The sequence below is a fragment of the Bombina bombina genome, chromosome 3 (genome assembly GCF_027579735.1).
Source record: "Bombina bombina isolate aBomBom1 chromosome 3, aBomBom1.pri, whole genome shotgun sequence".
Classification (NCBI taxonomy): domain Eukaryota; kingdom Metazoa; phylum Chordata; class Amphibia; order Anura; family Bombinatoridae; genus Bombina; species Bombina bombina.
This window is the reverse complement of record NC_069501.1, coordinates 444,895,629-444,922,573: the sequence shown is the minus strand read 5'-3', so window position 1 is coordinate 444,922,573 and position 26,945 is coordinate 444,895,629. Positions and strand designations below refer to the sequence as shown.

The window sequence follows — 26,945 nt, the reverse complement described above, 5'->3', positions numbered from 1 at the left end:
AGAAGATTAACAATGCTATGAGTATTATGATCTGTTATTTGTTGTGCTAAAACCTCCAACCAGAAAGTTGAAGCTGCAGCAACATCCGCCAAAGATATAGCAGGCCTAAGAAGATTACCTGAACATAAGTAAGCTTTTCTTAGAAAGGATTCAATTTTCCTATCTAAAGGATCCTTAAAGGAAGTACTATCTGCCGTAGGAATAGTAGTACGTTTAGCAAGAGTAGAGATAGCTCCATCAACTTTAGGGATTTTCTCCCAAAACTAATCTGTCAGATGGCACAGGATATAATTTCTTAAACCGTTTAGAAGGAGTAAATGAATTACCCAGATTATTCCATTCCCTGGAAATTACTTCAGAAATAGCATCAGGGACGGGAAAAACCTCCGGAATAACTACAGGAGGTTTAAAAACCATATTTAAACGTTTAGATTTAGTATCAAGAGGACCAGATTCCTCTATTTCTAAAGCAATTAAGACTTCTTTAAGTAAAGAACGAATAAATTCCATTTTAAATAAATATGAAGATTTATCAGTATCAATCTCTGAAACAGAACCCTCTGAACCAGAAAAATCATTATCAGAAACAGAATCAGAATGATGATGTTCATTTAAAAATTCATCTGGAAAATGAGAAGTTTTAAAAGACCTTTTACGTTTACTGGAAGGAGGAATAACAGACATAGCCTTCCTAATAGATTTAGAAACAAAATCTCTTATGTTAACAGGAACACCCTGAGTATTAGATGTTGATGGAACAGCAACAGGTAATGGAACATTACTAAAGGAAATATTATCTGCATTAGCAAGTTTGTCATGACATTCATCACAAACAACAGCCGGAGGAACAGTTACCACAAGTTTACAACAAATACACTTAACTTTGGTAGATCCAGCATCAGGCAGCGATTTTCCAGAAGTAGCTTCTGATTCAGGGTCAATCTGAGACATCTTGCAACATGTAACAGAAAAAACAACATATAAAGCAAAATTGATCATATTCCTTAAATGACAGTTTCAGGAATGGGAAAAAATGCCAATGAACAAGCTTCTAGCAACCAGAAGCAAATAAACAATGAGACTTAAATAATGTGGAGACAAAAATGACGCACATATTTTTAGCGCCAAAAAAGATGCCCACATTAATTGGCGCCTAAATGCTTTTGGCGCCAAAAATGACGCCACATCCGGTGACGCCGACATTTCTGACGCAAAAACGTAAAAAAAATGACGCAACTTCCGGTGACAAGTATGACGCTAGAAATGACGAAGAAAATTTTTTGCGCCAAAAAAGTCCGCGCCAAGAATGACGCAATAAAATGAAGCATTTTCAGCCCCCGCGAGCCTAACAGCCCACAGGAAAAAGAGTCAAATTTTAAGGTAAGAAAAATTGATTATTCATATGCATTATCCCAAATAATGAAACTGACTGTCTGAAATAAGGAATATCGAACATCCTGAACCAAGGCAAATAAATGTTTAAACACATATATTTAGAACTTTATATAAAAGTGCCCAACCATAGCTTAGAGTGTCACAAAAATAAGACTTACTTACCCCCGGACACTCATCTACATGTAGTAGAAAGCCAAACCAGTACTAAAACGAGAATCAGTAGAGGTAATGGTATATATGAGTATATCGTCGATCTGAAAAGGGAGGTAAGAGATGAATCTCTACGACCGAAAACAGAGAACCTATGAAATAGACCCCCTAGAAGGAGATCATTGAATTCAAATAGGCAATACTCAATTCACATCCCTCTGACATTCACTGCACACTGAGAGGAAAACCGGGCTCCAGCCTGCTGCGAAGCGCATATCAACGAAGAATCTAGCACAAACTTACTTCACCACCTCCACGGGAGGCAAAGTTTGTAAAACTGATTTGTGGGTGTGGTGAGGGGTGTATTTATAGGCATTTTGAGGTTTGGGAAACTTTGCCCCTCCTGGTAGGAATGTATATCCAATACGTCACTAGCTCATGGACTCTTGCTAATTACATGAAAGAAAATTGTAATTCAAGATACTGTATTCTCATTTAAAACATGTAAAGGGAAAATAGATAGCTTTAAAAGGGGCATTGAACACAAATACATTTTATAAGCATAGTATTTAGGTTTTTCCCTGCCTCCATCTAGTCACTGCCATGTTGAAATCTATCTTTCACTACATTCAAATTCCAGTGCTGAACTGCTTGCACATGTGCAGTAACTCTCCTTCAGATACCTGCCTTGAAACCTAGGTTCCAAAATGGCAGCATCCATAATTATAGGGAGGTGTATAAAACATAATTTATGCTTACCTGATAAATTTATTTCTCTTGTAGAGTATCCAGTCCACGGATCATCCATTACTTATGGGATATTCTCCTTCCCAACAGGAAGTTGCAAGAGGATCACCCCAGCAGAGCTGCTATATAGCTCCTCCCCTAACTGCCATATCCAGTAATTCGACCGAAACAAACAGAGAAAGGAGAAACCATAGGGTGCAGTGGTGACTGTAGTTTAATAAAATTTTAGACCTGCCTTAAAATGACAGGGCGGGCCGTGGACTGGATACACTACAAGAGAAATAAATTTATCAGGTAAGCATAAATTATGTTTTCTCTTGTTAAGTGTATCCAGTCCACGGATCATCCATTACTTATGGGATACCAATACCAAAGCTAAAGTACACGGATGATGGGAGGGACAAGGCAGGGATTAAGCGTAAGGAACTTCTGCCTGAAGAACCTTTCTCCCAAAAACAGCCTCCGAAGAAGCAAAAGTATCAAATTTGTAATATTTTGAAAAAGTGTGAAGCGAAGACCAAGTCGCGGCCTTGAAAATCTGTTCAACAGAGGCCTCATTTTTAAAGGCCCAGGAGGAAGCCACAACTCTAGTAGAATGAGCTGTAATTCTTTCAGGGGGCTGCTGTCCAGCAGTCTCATAGGCTAGGCGTATAAAACTCTGAAGCCAAAAGGAAAGAGAGGTTGCCGAAGTTTTTTGACCTCTCTTCTGTCCAGAATAAATGACAAACATGAAAGATGTTTGACGAAAATCTTTAGTAGCTTGTAAGTAAAACTTCAAGGCACGGACTACGTCCAGATTATGTAAAAGACGTTCCATCTTTGAAGAAGAATTAGGACACAATGATGGAACAACAATCTCTTGATTGATATTCTTGTTAGAAACCACCTTAGGTAAAAACCCAGGTTTGGTACGCAGAACTACCTTATCTGCATGAAAAATCAGATAAGGAGAATCACATTGTAAGGCAGATAGCTCAGAGACTCTCCGAGCCGAGGAAATAGCCATCAAAACAGAACTTTCAAAGATAAAAGCTTAATATCAATGGAATGAAGGGGTTCAAACGGGACTCCTTGAAGAACTTTAAGAACCAAGTTTAAGCTCCATGGGGGAGCAACAGATTTAAACACAGGCTTAATTCTAACCAAAGCCTGACAAAATGCCTGGACGTCTGGAACTTCTGCCAGACGCTTGTGCAAAAGAATAGACAGAGCAGAAAACTGTCCCTTTAAGGAACTAGCTGATAATCCTTTGTCCAACCCTCTTGGAGAAAGGAAAATATCCTAGGAATCCTAACCTTACTCCATGAGTAATTCTTGGATTCACACCAGTAAAGATATGTACGCCATATCTTGTGATAGATTTTCCTGGTAACAGGCTTTCGTGCCTGTATTAAGGTATCAGTGACTGACTCGGAGAAGCCACTCTTTGATAGGATCAAGCGTTCAATCTCCATGCAGTCAGTCTCAGAGAAATTAGATTTGGATGATTGAAAGGACCTTGTATTATAAGGTCCTGTCTTAGAGGCAGAGTCCATGGTGGAAAGGATGACATGTCCACTAGGTCTGCATACCAGGTCCTGCGTGGCCACGCAGGCGCTATTAGAATCACTGATGCTCTCTCCTGTTTGATTTTGTCAATCAGTCGAGGGAGCAGAGGAAATGGTGGAAACACATAAGCCAGGTTGAAGAACCAAGGCGCTGCTAGAGCATCTATCAGCGTCGCTTCTGGGTCCCTGGACCTAGATCCGTAACAAGGAAGCTTGACGTTATGGCGAGACGCCATGAGATCCAACTCTGGTTTGCCCCAACAATGAATCAACTGAGCAAACACCTCCGGATGGAGTTCCCACTCCCCCGGGTGAAAAGTCTGACGACTTATAAAATCCGCCTCCCAGTTCTCCGCGCCTGGGATATGGATTGCTGACAGGTGGCAAGAGTGAGTCTCTGCCCAGCGAATTATTTTTGAGACTTCTATCATCACTAGGGAACTCCTGGTTCCCCCTTGATGGTTGATGTAAGCCACCGTCGTGATATTGTCCGACTGAAATCTGATGAACCTCAGTGTTGCTAACTGAGGCCAAGCCAGAAGAGCATTGAATATTGCTCTTAACTCCAGAATATTTATCGGAAGGAGTTTCTCCTCCTGAGTCCACGATCCCTGTGCCTTCAGGGAGTTCCAGACTGCACCCCAACCTAGAAGGCTGGCATCTTCCAATCTGACCTGCGAAAGGTCATACCCTTGGACAGGTGGACCCGAGACAACCACCAGAGAAGAGAATCTCTGGTCTCTAGATCCAGATTTAGCAGAGGGGACAAATCTGTGTAATCCCCATTCCATTGACTTAGCATGCATAATTGCAGCGGTCTGAGATGTAGGCGCGCAAATGGCACTATGTCCATTGCCGATACCATTAAGCCGATCACCTCCATACACAGAGCCCAAAAGGGCGCGGAATGGAATGAAGAATACGGCAAGCATTTAGAAGCTTTGATAACCTGGACACCGTCGGGTAAATTTTCATCTCTACAGAATCTATAAGAGCACCTAAGAAGGAGACTCTTGTGAGTGGGGATAGAGAACTCTTTTCCTCGTTCACTTTCCACCCGTGCGATCTCAGAAATGTCAGAACTATCTCTGAATGAGACTTGGCAATTTGAAGGCTTGACGCCTGTATCAGGATGTCGTCTAGATACGGAGTCACCGCTATGCCTTGCGGTCTTAGAACCGCCAGAAGTGAGCCCAGAACCTTCGTAAAGATTCTCGGGGCTATAGCCAACCCGAAGGGAAGAGCTACAAATTGGTAATGCCTGTCTAGAAAGGCAAACCTTGGGAACCGATGATGATCTTTGTGAATCGGTATGTGAAGGTAGGCATCCTTCAAGTCCACTGTGGTCATGTACTGACCCTCTTGGATCATGGGTAGGATGGTCCGAATAGTTTCCATTTTGAAAGCTGGAACTCTGAGGAATTTGTTTAAGATCTTTAGATCCAAAATTGGTCTGAAGGTTCCCTCTTTTTTGGGAACCACAAACAGATTTGAATAAAAACCCTGTCCTTGTTCCGTCCGCGGAACTGGATGGATCACTCCCATTACTAGGAGGTCTTGCATACAGCGTAGGAATGCCTCTTTCTTTATCTGATTTGCAGATAACCTTGAAAGATGAAATCTCCCTTGTGGAGGGGAAGCTTTGAAGTCCAGAAGATATCCCTGAGATATGATCTCCAACGCCCAGGGATCCTGAACATCTCTTGCCCATGCCTGGGCGCAGAGAAAAAGTCTGCCCCCTACTAGATCCGTCGCCGGATAGGGGGCCGTTCCTTCATTCTGTCTTAGAGGCAGCAGCAGGCTTCTGGCCTGCTTGCCTTTGTTCCCGGACTGGTTAGGTTTCCAAGCCTGCTTAGATTGAGCAAAAGTTCGAAAGGCACGAAAATTAGACTGTTTGGCCTTTGATTTGGCCCTGTCCTGCGGAAGGGTATGACCCTTACCTCCAGTAATGTCAGCAATAATTTCTTTCAAGCCAGGCCCGAATAAGGTCTGCCCCTTGAAAGGAATGTTGAGTAATTTAGACTTTGAAGTCACATCAGCTGACCAGGATTTGAGCCATAGCGCCCTACGCGCCTGGATGGCGAATCCTGAATTCTTAGCCGTTAGTTTAGTCAAATGAACAATGGCATCAGAAACAAATGAGTTAGCTAGCTTAAGAGTTCTAAGCTTGTCAACAATTTCAGTCAACGGAGCTGTATGGATGGCCTCTTCCAGGGCCTCAAACCAGAATGCCGCCGCAGCAGTGACAGGCATGCTAGTGGCTGTAAAATAAAACCTTGTTGAATAAACATTTTCTTAAGGTAACCCTCCAATTTTTTATCCATTGGATCTGAAAAAGCACAACTGTCCTCAACCGGGATAGTGGTACGCTTTTGCTAAAGTAGAAACTGCTCCCTCCACCTTAGGGACAGTCTGCCATAAGTCCCGTGTAGTGGCATCTATTGGAAACATTTTTCTAAATATAGGAGGTGGGGAAAAGGACACACCGGGCCTATCCCATTCCTTACTAATAATTTCTGTAAGCTTTTTAGGTATTGGAAAAACATCAGTACTCACCGGCACTGCATAGTATTTATCCAGCCTACACAATTTCTCTGGCACTGCAATTGTGTCACAGTCATTCAGAGCATCTAATACCTCCCCAAGCAATACACGGAGGTTCTCAAGCTTAAATTTAGAATTAGAAATCTCTGAATCAGGTCTCCCCGAATCAGAGACATCACCCACAGACTGAAGCTCTCCGTCCTCAGGTTCTGCATATTGTGACGCAGTATCAGACATGGCTCTACAGCATCTACGCGCTCTGTATCTCGTCTAACCCCAGAGCTATCGCGCTTGCCTCTCAATTCAGGCAATCTGGATAATACCTCTGACAGGGTATTATTCATGATTGCAGCCATGTCCTGCAAAGTAATCGCTATGGGTGTCCCTGATGTACTTGGCGCCATATTAGCGTGCGTCCCTTGAGCGGGAGGCGAAGGGTCCGACACGTGGGGAGAGTTAGTCGGCATAACTTCCCCCTCGACAGACCCCTCTGGTGACAATTCTTTTATAGATAAAGACTGATCTTTACTGTTTAAGGTGAAATCAATACATTTAGTACACATTCTCCTATGGGGCTCCACCATGGCTTTTAAACATAATGAACAAGTATCCTCTGTTTCTGACATGTTTGTACAGACTAGCAATGAGACTAGCAAGCTTGGAAAACACTTTAAAGCAAGTTAACAAGCAATATAAAAAACGTTACTGTGCCTTTAAGAAAAACAAATTTTGACAAAATTTGAAATAACAGTGAAAAAAGGCAGTTACACTAACAAAATTTTTACAGTGTATGTAACAAGTCAGCAGAGCATTGCACCCACTTGCAAATGGATGATTAACCCCTTAATGCAATAAACAGATAAAAAAAAACGACAGACGTTTTTTAACAGACACAACAAAACTGCCACAGCTGAGCTGTGGATTACCTTCCCTATAAACGATTTTGGAAGTCTTTTTAGCCCTTTAGAGATGTCCTGTAGTATTCATGGGACTGCTGAGGGAATCTGGATGATTCATTTTGTAATTTTAACTGCGCAAAAAAGCGCTAAAATAGGCCCCTCCCACTCATTATTACAACAGTGGGAAGCCTCAGTTAACTAGTTTCTCAGGTAACTCAGTTTCTATGTAGAAAATAAGTCAGCCATGTGGAAAAAATTATGCCCCAATAAGTTTTATCACCAATGTACCTCAAAAAACGATTAAACATGCCAGAAAACGTTTTAAACATATTTTTTTTAAAGAGTATGTATCTCTATTGATAAGCCTGATACCAGTCGCTTCTACTGCATTTAAGGCTTTACTACATTACTTCAGTATTAGCAGCATTTTCTTAGTCAAATTCCATTCCTTAGAAAATTATATTACTGCACCAGTCGCTTTCGCTGCATTTAAGGCTTTACTTACATTACTTCGGTATCGGCAGTATTTTCTTAGTCAATTCCATTCCTTAGAAAAATATTTTACTGCACATACCTTAGTTGCAGGAGACCCCGCACGCCATTCCCTTTCTGAAGTTACCCCACTCCTCAGAATGTGTGAGAACAGCCAGTGGATCTTAGTTACTTCTGCTAAGATCATAGAAAACGCAGGCAGATTCTTCTACCAAATACTGCCTGAGAAAAAACAGCACACTCCGGTACCATTTAAAAATAACAAACTTTTGATTGAAGAATTAAGTATAAAACACCACACTCCTCCCACGACCTCCATCTATGTTGAGGGTTGCAAGAGAATGACTGGGTATGGCAGTTAGGGGAGGAGCTATATAGCAGCTCTGCTGGGGTGATCCTCTTGCAACTTCCTGTTGGGAAGGAGAATATCCCATAAGTAATGGATGATCCGTGGACTGGATACACTTAACAAGAGAAAGTGTATTTAGCATTTAATGTCCTTTTAAAAGTATATGACACCCACATGTTTTTCTTTCATGATTCAGATAGAGCAAGCAATTTTAAACAACTTTCTAATTGACGCCTATTATCAATTTTTCGTCATTCTCTTTGTATCTTTATTTGAAACAGCAGACATGTAAGCTTAGGAGCCGGCCCATTTTCGGTTCAGCACCCTGGGTAGTGCTTGTTGATTAGTGGCTACACTAATAGGAGTAAATTAGAAAATTGCTTAAAATTGCATGCTCTATCTGAATCATGAAAGAAAAATTTTGGGTTTCATATCCCTTTAAAGATACTGGCCCCATGATGGGACATTTTACCAGCTGACCTGAACTTCCACTGCTGCCATTCACTGCCTCCCTCTCTTCCTCATATTCTTCCTCTGGAAAGGATGAGTCTGTACGTTCCATCTTGCTGACTGATGTGGTTCTTTTCCTCTGGTTCTCAGTGTCAAAGTCACCATCAAATAGTGCTTGATCAACTGGGTCAGGTTGGAAAGGACTTGGCTCAGCTGGAGGTTTCGGTGTGCCATAGAAATTACCTGCCAGTAAAAAACACATTGTGTTGAGTTAAAAGAAAAAGTACAAACATACAAACAGCACTCTGAAATGAAAACAGTTAAGAATTAACGACACAGTGAGTCCACATATATTTTCCAAAATGAAGAAATGGCATTTGCGTATCTCATAGTAGATATTGATAAAACAATATCAATTTGGTCAATAGATAAGAAATATACACTATTGTAAACCTTGTGTGAGATTGTTATCCTCTATTCAAACACAATACTGAAACACATATGCACTTAACATGCACAAACAAACTCTATGAATGAAGACTCACTACAAATAAACCTGAATACAGTACACAGCTTACGGGTATATGATGGTGAATCACAGAATTTAAAACTAATCAATTAAAGTACCAACATTTAGGTACCACTAAAGATTTATACGATTCTGAAAGTCTGTCAATGTAGATATCAGGGATGTTCGACAGTTTTACTTGGGGGTGTGGGGCACTTACAGGTCCTGTAAATAGATTTTAGAAATACTATTAAAGGGGCATTAAAAAGTGGCCACTGGCAATAAAGACCTAATAAAGTAATGCATGGAAGCATTCTTCTTTGAAATGGGGTTGTAAATCTCTGGAAACAGTTGTGCTTTTGCAAGGGGGCAATGAGAGTTTTGAGTAGGGTATATAAAAGATAAGGCTTTTAAAATAATATTTTTTTAAAGTTTGTTCATAGTAAATAATTTTATGTTATTTTAACTGACAAATTTCCAGTGTTTTTAAAGGGGCATAAACGTTGGTTGTATGCAATAGCTCAAGCATAGTACCCCCTACCATAGTACTATGCAAACTGCTCCACCGAGTTGCAAGAATGCTCAACAAAAAAGAGCTAAACCTGGCTCCTCCCTTAAAATAAATATTTACTTTGTCAAGTTTATTGCAATGGTGTCTTGTAAACTATGTCCAATAAAAAGGGCATATTACCCATGTGCTAAATCACATGAAAGTGATGCAGCATAACTGCAAAAAGCTGACTAGAATATATCACCTGAACTTGTAAAAATGTGTACCTTAAAATGATCTTCAGCTCACCACAGTGCTCTGTGAACAGTTATACTTCAGCAACTGTCCAGCTTCAAGTTGAAAGACAAAAAAACAATAGTCAATCAGCATCAGCAATGCTGAGGTTATGAATTGCTTTGATGTCATGAGATTTCATCGTAAACTTCCTTAAACTAAATAGGGAAATAACAGGACTGTCTGCACATGCCAGATGCATGCTCCCTTGCAAGTCCTGGGACTAAAGTCCCTTAACAATGGGATGAGAATACTAAGGAAATTGTGGGGTAAATATCTTCCTTTTTTACATAGAGATGTTCAAGTGATACTTTCTAGTCAGCTTTTTACAGCTATGCTGCATTACTTTCAAGCGCTTCAACAATTGGGTATCATGTCCCTTTAAGTTGCACAAATAAGCTAAACACTTGAAATTTGGTGTGGTCACATAACATGGTGCTTTTTTAGTGCCATGAGTTAGATCTGAGGTCCAACATAAGCACATAAATGAAGGGTCACGGAAACAGGGTCTGACCCCAGTTCCAAGCAGGGATGTGGACCTAACTGGAGGCCTGAAGTGAGCATATAACGGACGGGGTTCAGGGCCATGGGTCTAATCGGAGATATATGTGCATGTAACTAACCAGGGCTGCAGAAATGTTGTCAGACCAGAGGTCCATTACATGAATATGGTAGACCTGATATTCATAACCTTGCCGCTCAGGCAAGATATTCTAAGAAGTCTCATCGATACAGCAAAGCCCTTGAAACATTTTTAGAAACACAAATTTTGTCTTGAGACATGTTGATTTTGCTATGTAGTGTGTGCTTTATATGAAACAGGAACTCCTACATTACAATACAAGGTCTAAACAAAATCCCAAAGATTGTGTGTGATTTCTCTCCATTGCTGGCGAGAGGGTTTGAATATCAGGCCCAGGATCTGATCGAGGGATATATATATATATATATATATATATATATATATATATATATATATATATATAATCCCTTTCTGGTAGGTTTACAAAAAGCCTTCCATTTTAAAATTTTCATATATCACATACTCTATACCATCATCAAAATTATTTTAGTATGGGTCTATTATTTCTTTCTAATTGGTAATCACAAGCCTAATACATTTTTAAATGTAAAGTTAAAAAAAATAAAATAAAAAAAGAATTAAACTACACACCTGATATTAATCCTGATAAATTAAATGTAATAAAAAACAGAATTTATGCTTACCTGATAAATTACTTTCTCCAACGGTGTGTCCGGTCCACAGCGTCATCCTTACTTGTGAGAATATCTCTTCCCCAACAGGAAATGGCAGAGAGTCCCAGCAAAGCTGGCCATATAGTCCCTCCTAGGCTCCGCCCACCCCAGTCATTCGACCGACGGACAGGAGGAAAAAATAGGAGAAACCATAGGGTACCGTGGTGACTGTAGTTAGAGAAAATAATTCATCAGACCTGATTAAAAAACCAGGGTGGGCCGTGGACCGGACACACCGTTGGAGAAAGTAATTTATCAGGTAAGCATAAATTCTGTTTTCTCCAACATTGGTGTGTCCGGTCCACGGCGTCATCCTTACTTGTGGGAACCAATACCAAAGCTTTAGGACACGGATGAAGGGAGGGAGCAAATCAGGTTACCTAAATGGAAGGCACCACGGCTTGCAAAACCTTTCTCCCAAAAATAGCCTCTGAAGAAGCAAAAGTATCAAATTTGTAAAATTTGGCAAAAGTGTGCAGTGAAGACCAAGTCGCTGCCTTACATATCTGATCAACAGAAGCCTCGTTCTTGAAGGCCCATGTGGAAGCTACAGCCCTAGTGGAGTGAGCTGTGATTCTTTCAGGAGGCTGCCGTCCGGCAGTCTCATAAGCCAATCGGATGATGCTTTTAAGCCAAAAGGAAAGAGAGGTAGAAGCTGCTTTTTGACCTCTCCTTTTACCAGAATAGACGACAAACAGAGAAGAAGTTTGTCTGAACTCTTTTGTAGCTTCTAAGTAGAATTTTAGAGCACGGACTACATCTAAATTGTGTAGCAAACGTTCCTTCTTTGAAACTGGATTCGGACACAAAGAAGGTACAACTATCTCCTGATTAATGTTTTTGTTGGAAACAACCTTTGGTAGAAAACCAGGTTTAGCACGCAAAACAACCTTATCTGAATGGAACACCAGATAGGGCGGAGTACACTGCAGAGCAGATAACTCAGAAACTCTTCTAGCAGAAGAAATAGCAACCAAAAACAAAACTTTCCAAGATAACAACTTAATATCTATGGAATGTAAAGGTTCAAACGGAACCCCTTGAAGAACTGAAAGAACTAGATTTAAACTCCAGGGAGGAGTCAAAGGTCTGTAAACAGGCTTAATCCTAACCAAAGCCTGAACAAATGCTTGAACATCTGGCACAGCTGCCAGTCGTTTGTGTAGTAAGACAGATAAAGCAGAAATCTGTCCCTTTAGAGAACTCGCAGATAATCCTTTATCAAAACCTTCTTGTAGAAAGGAAAGAATCTTAGGAATTTTTATCTTATTCCATGGGAATCCCTTAGATTCACACAAGCAGATATATCTTTTCCATATTTTATGGTAAATCTTTCTAGTTACCGGTTTTCTGGCTTGAACCAGAGTATCTATAACAGAATCTGAAAACCCACGCTTTGATAGAATCAAGCGTTCAATCTCCAAGCCGTCAGCTGGAGGGAGACCAAATTTGGATTTTCGAATGGACCCTGAACAAGAAGGTCCTGTCTCAAAGGTAGCTTCCATGGTGGAACCGATGACATATTCACCAGGTCTGCATACCAAGTCCTGCGTGGCCACGCAGGAGCTATCAAGATCACAGAGGCCCTCTCCTGTTTGATCCTGGCTACCAGCCTGGGAATGAGAGGAAACGGTGGAAACACATAAGCTAGGTTGAAGGTCCAAGGCGCTACTAGTGCATCCACTAGAGTCGCCTTGGGATCTCTGGATCTGGACCCGTAGCAAGGAACCTTGAAGTTCTGACGAGACGCCATCAGGTCCATGTCTGGAATGCCCCATAATTGAGTCAACTGGGCAAAGATCTCCGGGTGGAGTTCCCACTCCCCCGGATGGAATGTCTGACGACTCAGATAATCCGCTTCCCAGTTTTCCACACCTGGGATGTGGATCGCAGATAGGTGGCAGGAGTGATCCTCCGCCCATTGTATTATTTTGGTCACTTCTTTCATCGCCAGGGAACTCCTTGTTCCCCCCTGATGATTGATATACGCAACAGTCGTCATGTTGTCTGATTGGAATCTTATGAATCTGGCCTTTGCAAGCTGAGGCCAAGCCCTGAGAGCATTGAATATCGCTCTTAGTTCTAGAATGTTTATCGGGAGAAGAGACTCTTCCCGAGACCATAGTCCCTGAGCTTTCAGGGATTCCCAGACCGCGCCCCAGCCCACTAGACTGGCGTCGGTCGTGACGATGACCCACTCTGGTCTGCGGAGGCTCATTCCCTGGGATAGGTGGTCCAGGGTTAGCCACCAACGGAGTGAATCTCTGGTCTTCTGATCTACTTGAATCACTGGAGACAAGTCTGTATAGTCCCCATTCCACTCAGCATGCACAGTTGTAATGGTCTTAGATGAATTTGCGCAAAAGGAACTATGTCCATTGCTGCAACCATCAACCCTACTACTTCCATGCACTGAGCTATGGAAGGACGTGGAACAGAATGAAGAACTTGACAAGCGCTTAGAAGTTTTGACTTTCTGACATCTGTCAGAAAAATCCTCATTTCTAAGGAATCTATTATTGTTCCCAAGAAGGGAACTCTTGTCGACGGAGACAGAGAACTTTTTTCTATGTTCACCTTCCATCCGTGAGATCTGAGAAAGGCCAGAACGATGTCTGTATGAGCCTTTGCTTTTGAAAGAGACGACGCTTGTATTAGAATGTCGTCCAAGTATGGTACTACTGCAATGCCCCTCGGTCTTAGAACCGCTAGAAGGGACCCGAGTACCTTTGTGAAAATCATTGGAGCAGTGGCTAACCCGAATGGGAGGGCCACAAACTGGTAATGTTTGTCCAGAAAGGCGAACCTTAGGAACTGATGATGTTCTTTGTGGATAGGAATATGTAGGTACGCATCCTTTAGATCCACGGTAGTCATAAATTGACCTTCCTGGATAGTAGGTAGAATCGTTCGAATGGTTTCCATTTTGAACGATGGCACCCTGAGAAATTTGTTTAGGATCTTTAAATCCAGAATTGATCTGAAGGTTCCCTCTTTTTTGGGAACTACGAACAGATTTGAGTAAAATCCCATTCCTTGTTCCGTCATTGGAACTGGGTGTATCACTCCCATCTTTAACAGGTCTTCTACACAATGTAAGAACGCCTGTCTCTTTATTTGGTTTGAGGATAAGTGAGACATGTGGAACCTTCCCCTTGGGGGTAGTTCTTTGAATTCCAGAAGATAACCCTGAGAAACTATTTCTAGCGTCCAGGGATCCTGAACATCTCTTGCCCAAGCCTGAGCAAAGAGAGAGAGTCTGCCCCCCACTAGATCCGGTCCCGGATCGGGGGCTACTCCTTCATGCTGTTTTGTTAGCAGCGGCAGGCTTCTTGGCCTGCTTACCCTTGTTCCAGCCTTGCATCGGTTTCCAGGCTGGTTTGGTCTGTGAGGCATTACCCTCTTGCTTAGAGGATGCAGAATTAGAGGCCGGTCCGTTCCTGAAATTACGAAAGGAACGAAAATTAGACTTATTCTTGGCTTTGAAAGGCCTATCTTGTGGAAGGGCGTGGCCCTTTCCCCCAGTGATGTCTGAGATAATCTCTTTCAATTCTGGCCCAAAGAGAGTTTTACCCTTGAAGGGGATATTAAGCAATTTTGTCTTGGATGATACATCCGCTGACCAAGACTTTAGCCAAAGCGCTCTGCGCGCCACAATTGCAAACCCTGAATTTTTTGCCGCTAATCTAGCTAATTGCAAAGCGGCATCTAAAATAAAAGAGTTAGCCAACTTAAGTGCGTGAACTCTGTCCATAACCTCCTCATATGGAGTCTCTCTACTGAGCGACTTTTCTAGTTCCTCGAACCAGAACCACGCTGCTGTAGTGACAGGAACAATGCACGAAATGGGTTGAAGAAGGTAACCTTGCTGTACAAAAATCTTTTTAAGCAAACCCTCCAATTTTTTATCCATAGGATCTTTGAAAGCACAATTATCCTCGATAGGAATAGTAGTGCGCTTGTTTAGAGTAGAAACTGCCCCCTCGACCTTAGGGACTGTCTGCCATAAGTCCTTTCTGGGGTCGACCATAGGAAATAATTTCTTAAATATAGGAGGGGGAACAAAAGGTATGCCGGGCTTCTCCCACTCCTTATTCACTATGTCCGCCACTCGCTTGGGTATAGGAAAAGCGTCGGGGTGCACCGGAACCTCTAGGAACTTGTCCATCTTGCATATTTTTTCTGGAATGACCAGGTTGTCACAATCATCCAGAGTAGATAACACCTCCTTAAGCAGTGCGCGGAGATGTTCTAATTTAAATTTAAATGTCACAACATCAGGTTCAGCCTGTTGAGAAATTTTTCCTGAATCTGAAATTTCCCCATCTGACAAAACCTCTCTCATGGCCCCTTCAGATTGGTGTGAGGGTATGACAGAGCAATTATCATCAGTGCCCTCCTGCTCTTCAGTGTTTAAAACAGAGCAATCACGCTTTCTGTGATATGCAGGCATTTTGGATAAAATATTTGCTATGGAATTATCCATTACAGCCGTCAATTGTTGCATGGTAATAAGCATTGGCGCACTAGAAGTACTAGGGGCTTCCTGCGTGGGCAAAACTGGTGTAGACACAGAAGGAGATGATGTAGAACCATGTCTACTCCCTTCATCTGATGAATCATCTTGGGCAACTTCATTATCTGTGACAGTACTGTCCTTACTTTGTTTGGACGCTATGGCACAATTATCACACAATTTTGAAGGGGGAGAAACATTGACTTTCATACATATAGAACATAGCTTATCTGAAGGCACAGACATGTTAAACAGGCTTAAACTTGTCAATAAAGCACAAAAACCGTTTTAAAACAAAACCGTTACTGTCTCTTTAAATTTTAAACAGAGCACACTTTATTACTGAATATGTGAAAAAATATGAAGGAATTGTTCAAAATTTCACCACAGTGTCTTAAAGCATTAAAAGTATTGCACACCAAATTTCAGAGCTTTAACCCTTAAAATAACGAAACCGGAGCCGGTTACAGATTTAACCCCTCTACAGTCCCAGCTACAGCCTTTGCTGCGACTTTACAAAGCCCAGAGGGGAATACGATACCAAATGACGCCTTCTAGGAACTTTTCCAACTATTTTCAGATCCTCACACATGCATCTGCATGTCTTGCTCTCAAAAACAACTGCGCAGTAATGGCGCGAAAATGAGGCTCAGCCCCCAACTGGGAAAGGCCCTTCCTGACTGGAAAAGGTGTCTAACATAGTGCCTGACGTTAAAAAACGTTCCCCAAGTTTATAAGTGTGAATTACAGCTTAAACATGTATAAAATGCCCAAAAAAAGCAATCGATTTTGCCCATAAAAGTGTCTACCAGTTTTATAGCCCATATTAAGCCCTTTATTCTGCTTGAAAACTAAGAAAATGGCTTACCGGTCCCCATGAGGGGAAATGACAGCATTCCAGCATTACACAGTCTTGTTAGAAATATGGCTAGTCATACCTTAAGCAGAAAAGTCTGCTAACTGTTTCCCCCAACTGAAGTTACTTCATCTCAACAGTCCTATGTGGAAACAGCAAAGGATTTTAGTTACTGTCTGCTAAAATCATCTTCCTCTCACAAACAGAATTCTTCATCTTTTTCTGTTTCAGAGTAAATAGTACATACCAGCACTATTTTAAAATAACAAACTCTTGATAGTAGAATAAAAAACTACAACTAAATACCACATACTCTTAACCATCTCCGTGGAGATGTTGCCTGTGCAACGGCAAAGAGAATGACTGGGGTGGGCGGAGCCTAGGAGGGACTATATGGCCAGCTTTGCTGGGACTCTCTGCCATTTCCTGTTGGGGAAGAGATATTCCCACAAGTAAGGATGACGCCGTGGACCGGACACACCAATGTTGGAGAAATTTGATTTTACTACACAATTAATAATAATAAAGACATACTAAATATATAAAAGACAGAGGAGGAAACATAAAATCCCTATACATACCGATGCACATGTTTCTATTCCTCTGAAAGACTGAGGGGAAAATATCAGAAATTTCACTAAAATATTGCTTTCTTTTCTTTCATACATTAAGTAAAACAGAAATTATTTAAAAATTGCTAAATTTTCATAATAAAACCATTTTTTTTAAATATCAGTTTAGCTATACATCTGATCCAGCAGGGAAAAAGAAAGGGTGTGATAGGTTTTAATGGGTTATAAATTCAGCAAGCTTGCCTAACATACAGTATAATCTGCTCCAATAGAATTAGTTTTTTGTAGAAGCATAAAAAGTATGATGTTTCAAATACCATTGCCCTTAAAGGGACAGTATATACCAATTTTCATATAACTTAATGTAATAGACACTACTATACAAAATAATATGCAGAGAGATACTGATATAAAAAACCAGTATACAATAGTTTATAAGCTTACTTAGAAGCACCCAGATTAGCTCTGTTGAAAAGGTTAGCTGGGACACCCACTGAAAGTAGGAGATACACCCCCCCCCTTCCTCTGCAAATGAAAAGGCCCTTTACACAAACAGGAGCAGGCTGTAGGAGGTATACATCAGTATACTTCCTGAAACTTTGAGGCTTGGTTAGGAGTCTGAAAATCCGAGCAATATAATTAAAAAATAAGCAAAACTATACATTTAAAAACCAAAAAAATCTGTATGGGCTATATAAATGAATCATCTACAAAACATTTAAAACAAAGAAAATCTAGTGTATAATGTCCCTTTAATCATATGCATACATTTCATGTGTACAACCATGGTTTAAAGTATAGTTCACACAGGTGTCCCAATTAGAGTTAACCCTTTCCACAAAAAACTTTTTCTCACTGATCACCTAGTATTTCTAAAAATTAAATTTCCAGACACAAAAAATAAACAGTTCTTAGAACCAGAAAATGAAACTGCATAGATAAATCAACCTCATATCCTACCTATCTGCCAAAGAGTTGCCAATCAAATTCTCTGGATTTATAAACTAGATTTCATGCAAGGTTTATACAAATTGACTCATTTTTTATTTTTTTTAATTCTTACCCATCATCCCCTTTCTTAAAGGGCCACTGTAAGTAAATATTTTCTATGCCTGTTACTAACTAACTACCCCAAATACGCTTTATATCAATAGCATTTCATTAACATATCTCTACCGTATATCAGAAATCTTGTCTGCAAATTTAATTGTTTTCCAAACCCACTCTGTGGGTATCCTTTGCTCTGTACCAATCCGTTTACAATACCTAGGTTTCAAAATGGCGCTTTGAACACAATTTAATTGGTTTAAGTATTTTGAACATGCAGTGCTGAAAATAGTGGGCAGGATAACGTGACATCATCGGCAAATAAAAGATATAACTTTTAGAACGTTATGAAACTTCGTTTTGGAGAAAATATAGGTCAGTAGGTTTTAATTAATGTTTATTAACTTTAATATGATAGTTGTTTGGCTTAAAAATTATAATGGAAAGTAATCCTTTAATGGAGTGATATGATCTATGATTTGAAACCGTAACTGGTGCTGTAGAGTCCCTGCACACCTAATATTAGATTTATATTGTACAATGATATCCGTCACTTTTTGTGTCGTCTCTCCAATGTAAATCAACTCACAAGGGCATTTGATAAGATAAAATGCAAACTTAGTATTTCATGTATAAAAAACAGAAATGTCATATTTTTTACTTGTCCTAGGGTGCAAAAATGTGGAACCCGATTATACTGCTACCACATCCTAAACATGGGTAACACCCACATCTCTGACTTTCTATATAACTCTGTCTTAGTTTCTTTTTACTACAAATATCCGCTCTAATTAATAGATCTCTGATACTTTTAGATTTTCTATAAGCAGGCATTGGGGCAAACAAACCAACTGACCGGCTCACGTGATGTGAGCACAGGACTCCATTGTGTACAGCTGAATATGGAGCGGTTCCAGATAATCTGCGAGGGGATGCACAGCGTTGATCACTATATCTCTCCAAACACTCTAGCGAGTGACCACTTAGATCCCTATTTGCTCCCCTGCCCAGGCTATACGTCCCTGATTTGTTCTGGGGGGTTCTGTGTGCAGCGAGGGTGTAGTTGGTCAGGAATCCATCCTATGTAATTCTAACAGAATTTGTTATGCAGTTACATTGGCGCCCTGTGCTTACTTTGACCGGTCAGAGTTGTGTATATATATATATATGTGTTTGCTTGCTGGTTTGTCTAGGATTGTATTTTTGCACAATGCAGGTTTAGCAGAGACGTGATCTTTCTGCATTTTTTGAAAAAAGATGGTGGATTTCTAATTAAAAAAATGTTATACTAATAAATCCTTTTTGATAACTCATCTATTTGAGCTGTCCGACTATTTGTCTAAAAGAGTGCTGTTTTCCCTGTCTTTTCTTGGAATGATGATATGTACATCTAATTTTTCCATTTTCCTCTTTACAATATTATATATTAATATACACACACACACACACACACACAAACACGCAGATATATAAAACCTCATTAGCATGAAAGGCACTCGAGGATTGAAAATCTTTTTAACTTTAAAGAGAAAACATTGTTTTAAATCTTGGAGAGTGCCTTTCATGGTGATGAGGTTGTACAGAAAATTTCAAGTGCACCCAAGGTTAGTTGCACGACTGAATGCGACTTGAGTGCGTTGCCGACAATATATATTTTACACACACATACAAATACATATACAGTACATTTACAGGGCTGGAAATTTCTATTAGTCTTGAACAAAAAAAAAAAAAAAAGTGTTTGGCTTTTTCCCTATTTTTAAACATTGAGTCGTCTAGTAACTTTTTTCCCCTGACTAGTAAATTACAATGTGTGCGCACGTGTGTGCTCGTGCTTGCATCTGAAGTGTAGATATTTACCAGGGTGCTATTAAGCTTAACAGGAATGCAGAAAGCACTACTTGAAATGAAAAACTTTTTCATTCAAAAGAGTAAGTGGCATTAAGGAACAATCAAGTGCTCCTCCTTCAGGCCTTTATTTTTCAATAAAAAAAAACAACAATTGATCAATTTTTCAATATAAAAACAACTTTCCAATTCCCATCCATTATCTAAATATTCACAACATTTTAATATGCACACTTTCTGAGGCACCAACTTCTACTGAGCAAGTGCAAGAGTCACAGGATATACGTATATGCATTTTGTGATTGGCTGATGCAGTGGGAAGGAAAATAAAACAAATTTTCAGGAAGAAAAAAAAAAAATCTAGTGGACATGTGAAATTCAAACCAAGTGCTTTTGCATTGTCTTTTTATTATGCATTTATTGATTATAATATTCTACTGTTTTTAGTGGTCCTTTAAATCCCAGTGTGGCTTTTCAACAAAAGCTAAAATGGTTCAGTGAGTTCTACATTTGTCCTCAAAAGGTGCATTTTATTGATGTTCTCTCCGAGACTGAGCATCAGCAGAAAAGCTTTGTAAAGGTCCTGTTGCATCGTGTATGGTCATTAAATAGCATCTTGAACTATGCCAGCTGCATGTAAAGTAATCCCGCTAGCACTGGCTATCAGCAAGAAATGGGCAAGAATGACTGATCAGAGATAGGTGAATTCAAATGCTTGCGGGATATTTCACTTGGGTGTTTCAGTAAAAAAGAATTTAAATGATATTCCAGATTAAAACATACATTTCCTCTAGTGATCAAAGGAGAAAAAATGATGACTTCAGATCACAAGCAAGAACTCTGTATTGTAACAAAAGGCAAAGAATCCTAAACGACACCGATAATTCTTATATAATATCGTCAGTAGCTAATATCTTGCAGTTCAAGAGGGGAAAAAAACTGCAATACAAGATTTCACTGTCTATAGAGAAGTCCTGACTGATGAGGGTGATAATGCCAAACTAACGGCTGCTTCTGATGGAAGCATCTTTTACAGATGATCAAAAAGCTGCACAGTGATCCCAAGAACACAATGAAAGATGGGCATGATAAAAGGTACTACTACTACGCATCAGATAATAGAGACCTTTATTAAATGTGCTGATTGTACATTTCCAGGCTTTTCACTATCACAGCTATAGTACAATGTAGACAGGGAAGAAACAATAGGGATATTATTTGCAGGATTACTCACATCCAAAACATATTTATATAATAAGTTATGATGGACAAAAATAACAAACTTTCAAGGCATGTCAGATTTACAAAAATAATTTTGTCTCAATAAAATGCAGCCTACAATAATACCTTCTCAGTACCAAAAGGGATGTAACATTGCAAGATGATGTTTGATTTTTTTTCCCCCTCAGAAGTTATGACGAGTACAGTATATTTTATCTCTGTCACAAACTAGCTGAGATAAAAAAAATTCTGGCATTTTGGTTTCATGTTTAGAGTACAATGGTGCAGGACATGGATGATGGGGATTCTTTTCTTTCTGTTTATTAAACTTGTAATAATGTTAAACAAAAACTGTATAAAAAAAAACTCCTATTATCAATTTTTTCTTTGTTCTCTTGGTATGCTTTGTTGAATGAGCAGCAATGCATTACTGGTGACTGATTGAACACATGGGTGAGCCAATGGCAATGGGTATATATGCAGCCACCAATCAGCAGCTAGAACCTACGTTCTTTGCTGCTCCTGAGCTTTCCTAGATAAACCTTTCAGCAAAGGATAACAAGAGAAGGAAGCAAATTGGAAAGCTGTTTAAAATTGTATTCTCTATCTGAATCATAAAAGAACATTTTTGGGTTTCATGTCCCTTTTTTAACCAATTGAGTGCTAAGCACTTTCCCACCTGGGTGCTAAGCTGATTTGAGTTTTTTTTTAATTTTATTTTTGTATATATATATTAGATCCCCAAGACTTATACCGTTGGAAAGGATAGGTGATTACCTTTCCAACGGTGGGTCTTGGGTGTCTGTAGCTGCTTAGATGCCTGAGATACAGGCTTCTAAGCAGCATGCCCCTTTCCCTATACTTGTCATTGTGATTTTTCAATAAAGTTGCGGGGTGACGTCATCACGTCATTGCGCGTGACGTCACCGTGCAAAACGTGAAGCCCCGGCAATGCCTGTCACTATACAGGCTGATCACCGGGGTAAGAGCGGGTGGGAGCCCCCAGATCTCCCTCAAGGTGGGAGAGTGCTAGCGACAGCTCTGAGCGTCGTTAGCATCTGACTGAGACAATTTGCGACGTCTCAGAGCCGTCGTTAGCACTGGGCAACTCTTATAGCTGCATTGTTCATACCTTAGCAACACTGAAAATAAAAATGTTTATTTAAAGAAATATACATTTTTATATTACATACATTAAAAAAAATAATAATTATGTTTTGAAACATTCTGTGGTCAATTCCAATATTTCTAATACTGACTCCCAATAACGTGGTTTCAAAAGTTATGGGAAGTGTGTTTTTCAAGTAATTACAATCTGATATAGATTTGGCTGCTAAAAAGCCCACAGCCATGAACGAGTTTTCAAAAGAAAAAGTTCCTGGAAAACTGTTTTAGGTTGTTAATCATTTGTTATTGGGATTGAAACTGGGAATCCAACCAAAACTGACATCTACAATATCCCTTTGTAAAGTGTCTGAGGGAATTTTTTTTTTACATGTACGAGTTTAACCTATTTTAATCCAAATCCATCCTGATGATTGGTAAACAAATTGAATGCAATTTGTATATAGGCATAGGGGGTATACTGGCCATGTTTGCTCAATAATTATATACAAATACACCTCTAAAATGTAATCTGTAGCCATTTCAGAGTGTCTTGTCCATGTGCAACATAACAAATTATTCCAATTTTTTTTTCCAAAATGTCAAAAAGGCCCATTCAGGACTTTATCAAGTGTCTTTGTGTGTCGATTTGATAAGTTTAAAATAGTTTCAAAAAACTATTGAAAAGTATTGATAGAATGGATTGTAATTGCAGAGAAATTTTCGACTCCATTTTAAAAATAGGGCTTTTTTTATAAGGTGAGCTGAAATGGAGTTTTCAACACTGAAAAACAGCAGAAAACCCACTATTTTGATTGCATAGAAACAAAAAGTACCCTTTTCTGGCCAAAAACAAATCAACGGATAGATTGGAACTGACTCCTATATTCTTCAGGCAACAAAGAATACAATAGTTTTCAATGATTTTTTACTGCAGGTTGATATAGCAAACCCTCCAAAACTTTTACAAGTAAATCTAAACCATCAAAACAACTATGATAAAATATCCTAACGTGTCAAAGAGTTCCAACATCCCATCTCAAAGCTAACATTTTTCAGAAAAAAAAATAGTGTAAGAAAAAGGCTGACAAAAAAAAGACTGACAAAACGCATTGATGCGCAGCCAAGAGGATTGATGGTAAGAGGAAAAGCTATTGAAGCTTTGTTACAATCCTTTCCTTGGGACTTGCTGCAGTATTAGAGTTTAAAACAGAATACATGTAGCATTAACCCCTTAAATACAGCGACGTAACCTGTACGTTGCTGGTCATTAAGGGATTGTTTGTTTATAATAGGGCAGGTCTATTATAACCGCACTATTACACCCTCCGTCATGCAGGCTTCTAAAAATAGGGTGGTCTCGCCACTGACAGCAAAACTGCGCTCTGAAAAAAGCAACCCCCATAGAAAGACCAGCGACATACAGAGTAGGTCGCTGGTCATTAAGGGGTTAAAACATGAAATGGGGTCAGAGTGAGCATAGATACCAAATTTTGAACTGTTGCAATACTGTTTATACTTTTCCAAGATAAAAGGAATAAATGGACATCTTGCTGAAAAACAGAATTTATGCTTACCTGATAAATTACTTTCTCCAACGGTGTGTCCGGTCCACGGCGTCATCCTTACTTGTGGGATATTCTCTTCCCCAACAGGAAATGGCAAAGAGTCCCAGCAAAGCTGGTCACATGATCCCTCCTAGGCTCCGCCCACCCCAGTCATTCGACCGACTGACAGGAGGAAATATATATAGGAGAAACCATATGATACCGTGGTGACTGTAGTTAGAGAAAATAATTCATCAGACCTGATTAAAAAACCAGGGCGGGCCGTGGACCGGAAACACCGTTGGAGAAAGTAATTTATCAGGTAAGCATAAATTCTGTTTTCTCCAACATTGGTGTGTCCGGTCCACGGCGTCATCCTTACTTGTGGGAACCAATACCAAAGCTTTAGGACACGGATGAAGGGAGGGAGCAAATCAGGTCACCTAAATGGAAGGCACCACGGCTTGCAAAACCTTTCTCCCAAAAATAGCCTCCGAAGAAGCAAAAGTATCAAATTTGTAAAATTTGGCAAAAGTGTGCAGTGAAGACCAAGTCGCTGCCTTACATATCTGGTCAACAGAAGCCTCGTTCTTGAAGGCCCATGTGGAAGCCACAGCCCTAGTGGAGTGAGCTGTGATTCTTTCAGGAGGCTGCCGTCCGGCAGTCTCATAAGCCAATCTGATAATGCTTTTAAGCCAAAAGGAAAGAGAGGTAGAAGTCGCTTTTTGACCTCTCCTTTTACCAGAATAAACAACAAACAAGGAAGATGTTTGTCTGAAATCTTTAGTAGCCTCTAAATAGAATCTTAGAGCACGGACTACGTCCAAATTGTGTAACAAACGTTCCTTCTTTGAAACTGGATTCGGACACAAAGAAGGTACAACTATCTCCTGGTTAATATTTTTGTTGGAAACAACTTTCGGAAGAAAACCAGGCTTAGTACGCAAAACCACCTTATCTGCATGGAACACCAGATAGGGCGGAGAACACTGCAGAGCAGATAACTCTGAAACTCTTCTAGCAGAAGAAATTGCAACTAAAAACAAAACTTTCCAAGATAGTAACTTAATATCTATGGAATGTAAAGGTTCAAACGGAACCCCTTGAAGAACTGAAAGAACTAGATTTAGACTCCAGGGAGGAGTCAAAGGTCTGTAAACAGGCTTGATCCTAACCAGAGCCTGAACAAATGCTTGAACATCTGGCACGGCTGCCAGTCTTTTGTGAAGTAAAACAGATAAAGCAGAGATCTGTCCCATTAGAGAACTTGCAGATAATCCTTTCTCCAAACCTTCTTGTAGAAAGGATAGAATCTTAGGAATTTTTATCTTGTTCCATGGGAATCCTTTAGATTCACACCAACAGATATATTTTTTCCATATTTTATGGTAAATTTTTCTAGTTACAGGCTTTCTAGCCTGAATCAGAGTATCTATTACAGAATCTGAAAACCCACGCTTTGATAAAATCAAGCGTTCAATCTCCAAGCCGTCAGTTGGAGGGAAACCAGATTCGGATGTTCGAATGGACCCTGAACAAGAAGGTCCTGTCTCAAAGGTAGCTTCAATGGTGGAGCCGATGACATATTCACCAGGTCTGCATACCAAGTCCTGCGTGGCCACGCAGGAGCTATCAAGATCACAGAGGCCCTCTCCTGATTGATCCTGGCTACCAGCCTGGGAATGAGAGGAAACGGTGGGAATACATAAGCTAGGTTGAAGGTCCAAGGTGCTACTAGTGCATCTACTAGAGTCGCCTTGGGATCCCTGGATCTGGACCCGTAGCAAGGAACCTTGAAGTTCTGACGAGACGCCATCAGATCCATGTCTGGAATGCCCCATAATTGAGTTATTTGGGCAAAGATTTCCGGATGGAGTTCCCACTCCCCCGGATGGAATGTCTGACGACTCAGAAAATCCGCTTCCCAATTTTCCACTCCTGGGATGTGGATCGCAGACAAGTGGCAGGAGTGATCCTCCGCCCATTGAATTATCTTGGTCACTTCTTTCATCGCCAGGGAACTCCTTGTTCCCCCCTGATGATTGATATATGCAACGGTCGTCATGTTGTCTGACTGAAACCTTATGAATTTGGCCTTTGCTAGTTGAGGCCAAGCTCTGAGAGCATTGAATATCGCTCTCAGTTCCAGAATGTTTATCGGGAGAAGAGACTCTTCCCGAGACCATAGACCCTGAGCTTTCAGGGATTCCCAGACCGCGCCCCAGCCCACCAGACTGGCGTCGGTCGTGACAATGACCCACTCTGGTCTGCGGAAGCTCATTCCCTGTGACAGATTGTCCAGGGTCAGCCACCAACGGAGTGAATCTCTGGTCTTTTGAACTACTTGAATCATCGGAGACAAGTCTGTATAATCCCCATTCCACTGTCTGAGCATGCACAGTTGTAATGGTCTTAGATGAATTCGTGCAAAAGGAACTATGTCCATTGTTGCAACCATCAATCCTATTACTTCCATGCACTGCGCTATGGAAGGACGAGGAACAGAATGAAGTACTTGACAAGAGCTTAGAAGTTTTGATTTTCTGACCTCTGTCAGAAAAATCCTCATTTCTAAGGAATCTATTATTGTTCCCAAGAAGGGAACTCTTGTTGACGGGGACAGAGAACTTCTTTCTTTGTTCACCTTCGATCCGTGAGATCTGAGAAAGGCTAGGACGATGTCCGTATGAGCCTTTGCTTTTGACAGGGACGACGCTTGAATCAGGATGTCGTCCAAGTAAGGTACTACTGCAATGCCCCTTGGTCTTAGAACCGCTAGAAGGGACCCTAGTACCTTTGTGAAAATCCTTGGAGCAGTGGCTAATCCAAATGGAAGTGCCACAAACTGGTAATGCTTGTCCAGAAAAGCGAACCTTAGGAGCTGATGATGTTCCTTGTGGATAGGAATATGTAGGTACGCATCCTTTAAATCCACGGTAGTCATAAATTGATTTTCCTGGATAGTAGGTAGGATCGTTCCAATAGTTTCCATTTTGAACGATGGTACCCTGAGAAATTTGTTTAGGATCTTTAGATCCAAAATTGGTCTGAATGTTCCCTCTTTTTTGGGAACTATGAACAGATTGGAATAAAATCCCATTCCTTGTTCTCT

At 40.4% G+C, this 26,945-nt stretch overlaps 1 protein-coding gene across 2 annotated transcripts in view; it reads right to left on the bottom strand.

The window, feature by feature from the left end:
* Nucleotides 1-26,945, bottom strand: part of MAGI3 (membrane associated guanylate kinase, WW and PDZ domain containing 3) — a 592,065-nt gene that overhangs the window by 225,831 nt on the left and 339,289 nt on the right. For both annotated transcript variants that reach the window (XM_053706657.1, XM_053706658.1), the window contains exon 4: nt 8,604-8,816. In XM_053706657.1, the coding sequence (XP_053562632.1) occupies nt 8,604-8,816 (213 nt within the window). The remainder of the gene's footprint in view (nt 1-8,603; nt 8,817-26,945) is intronic.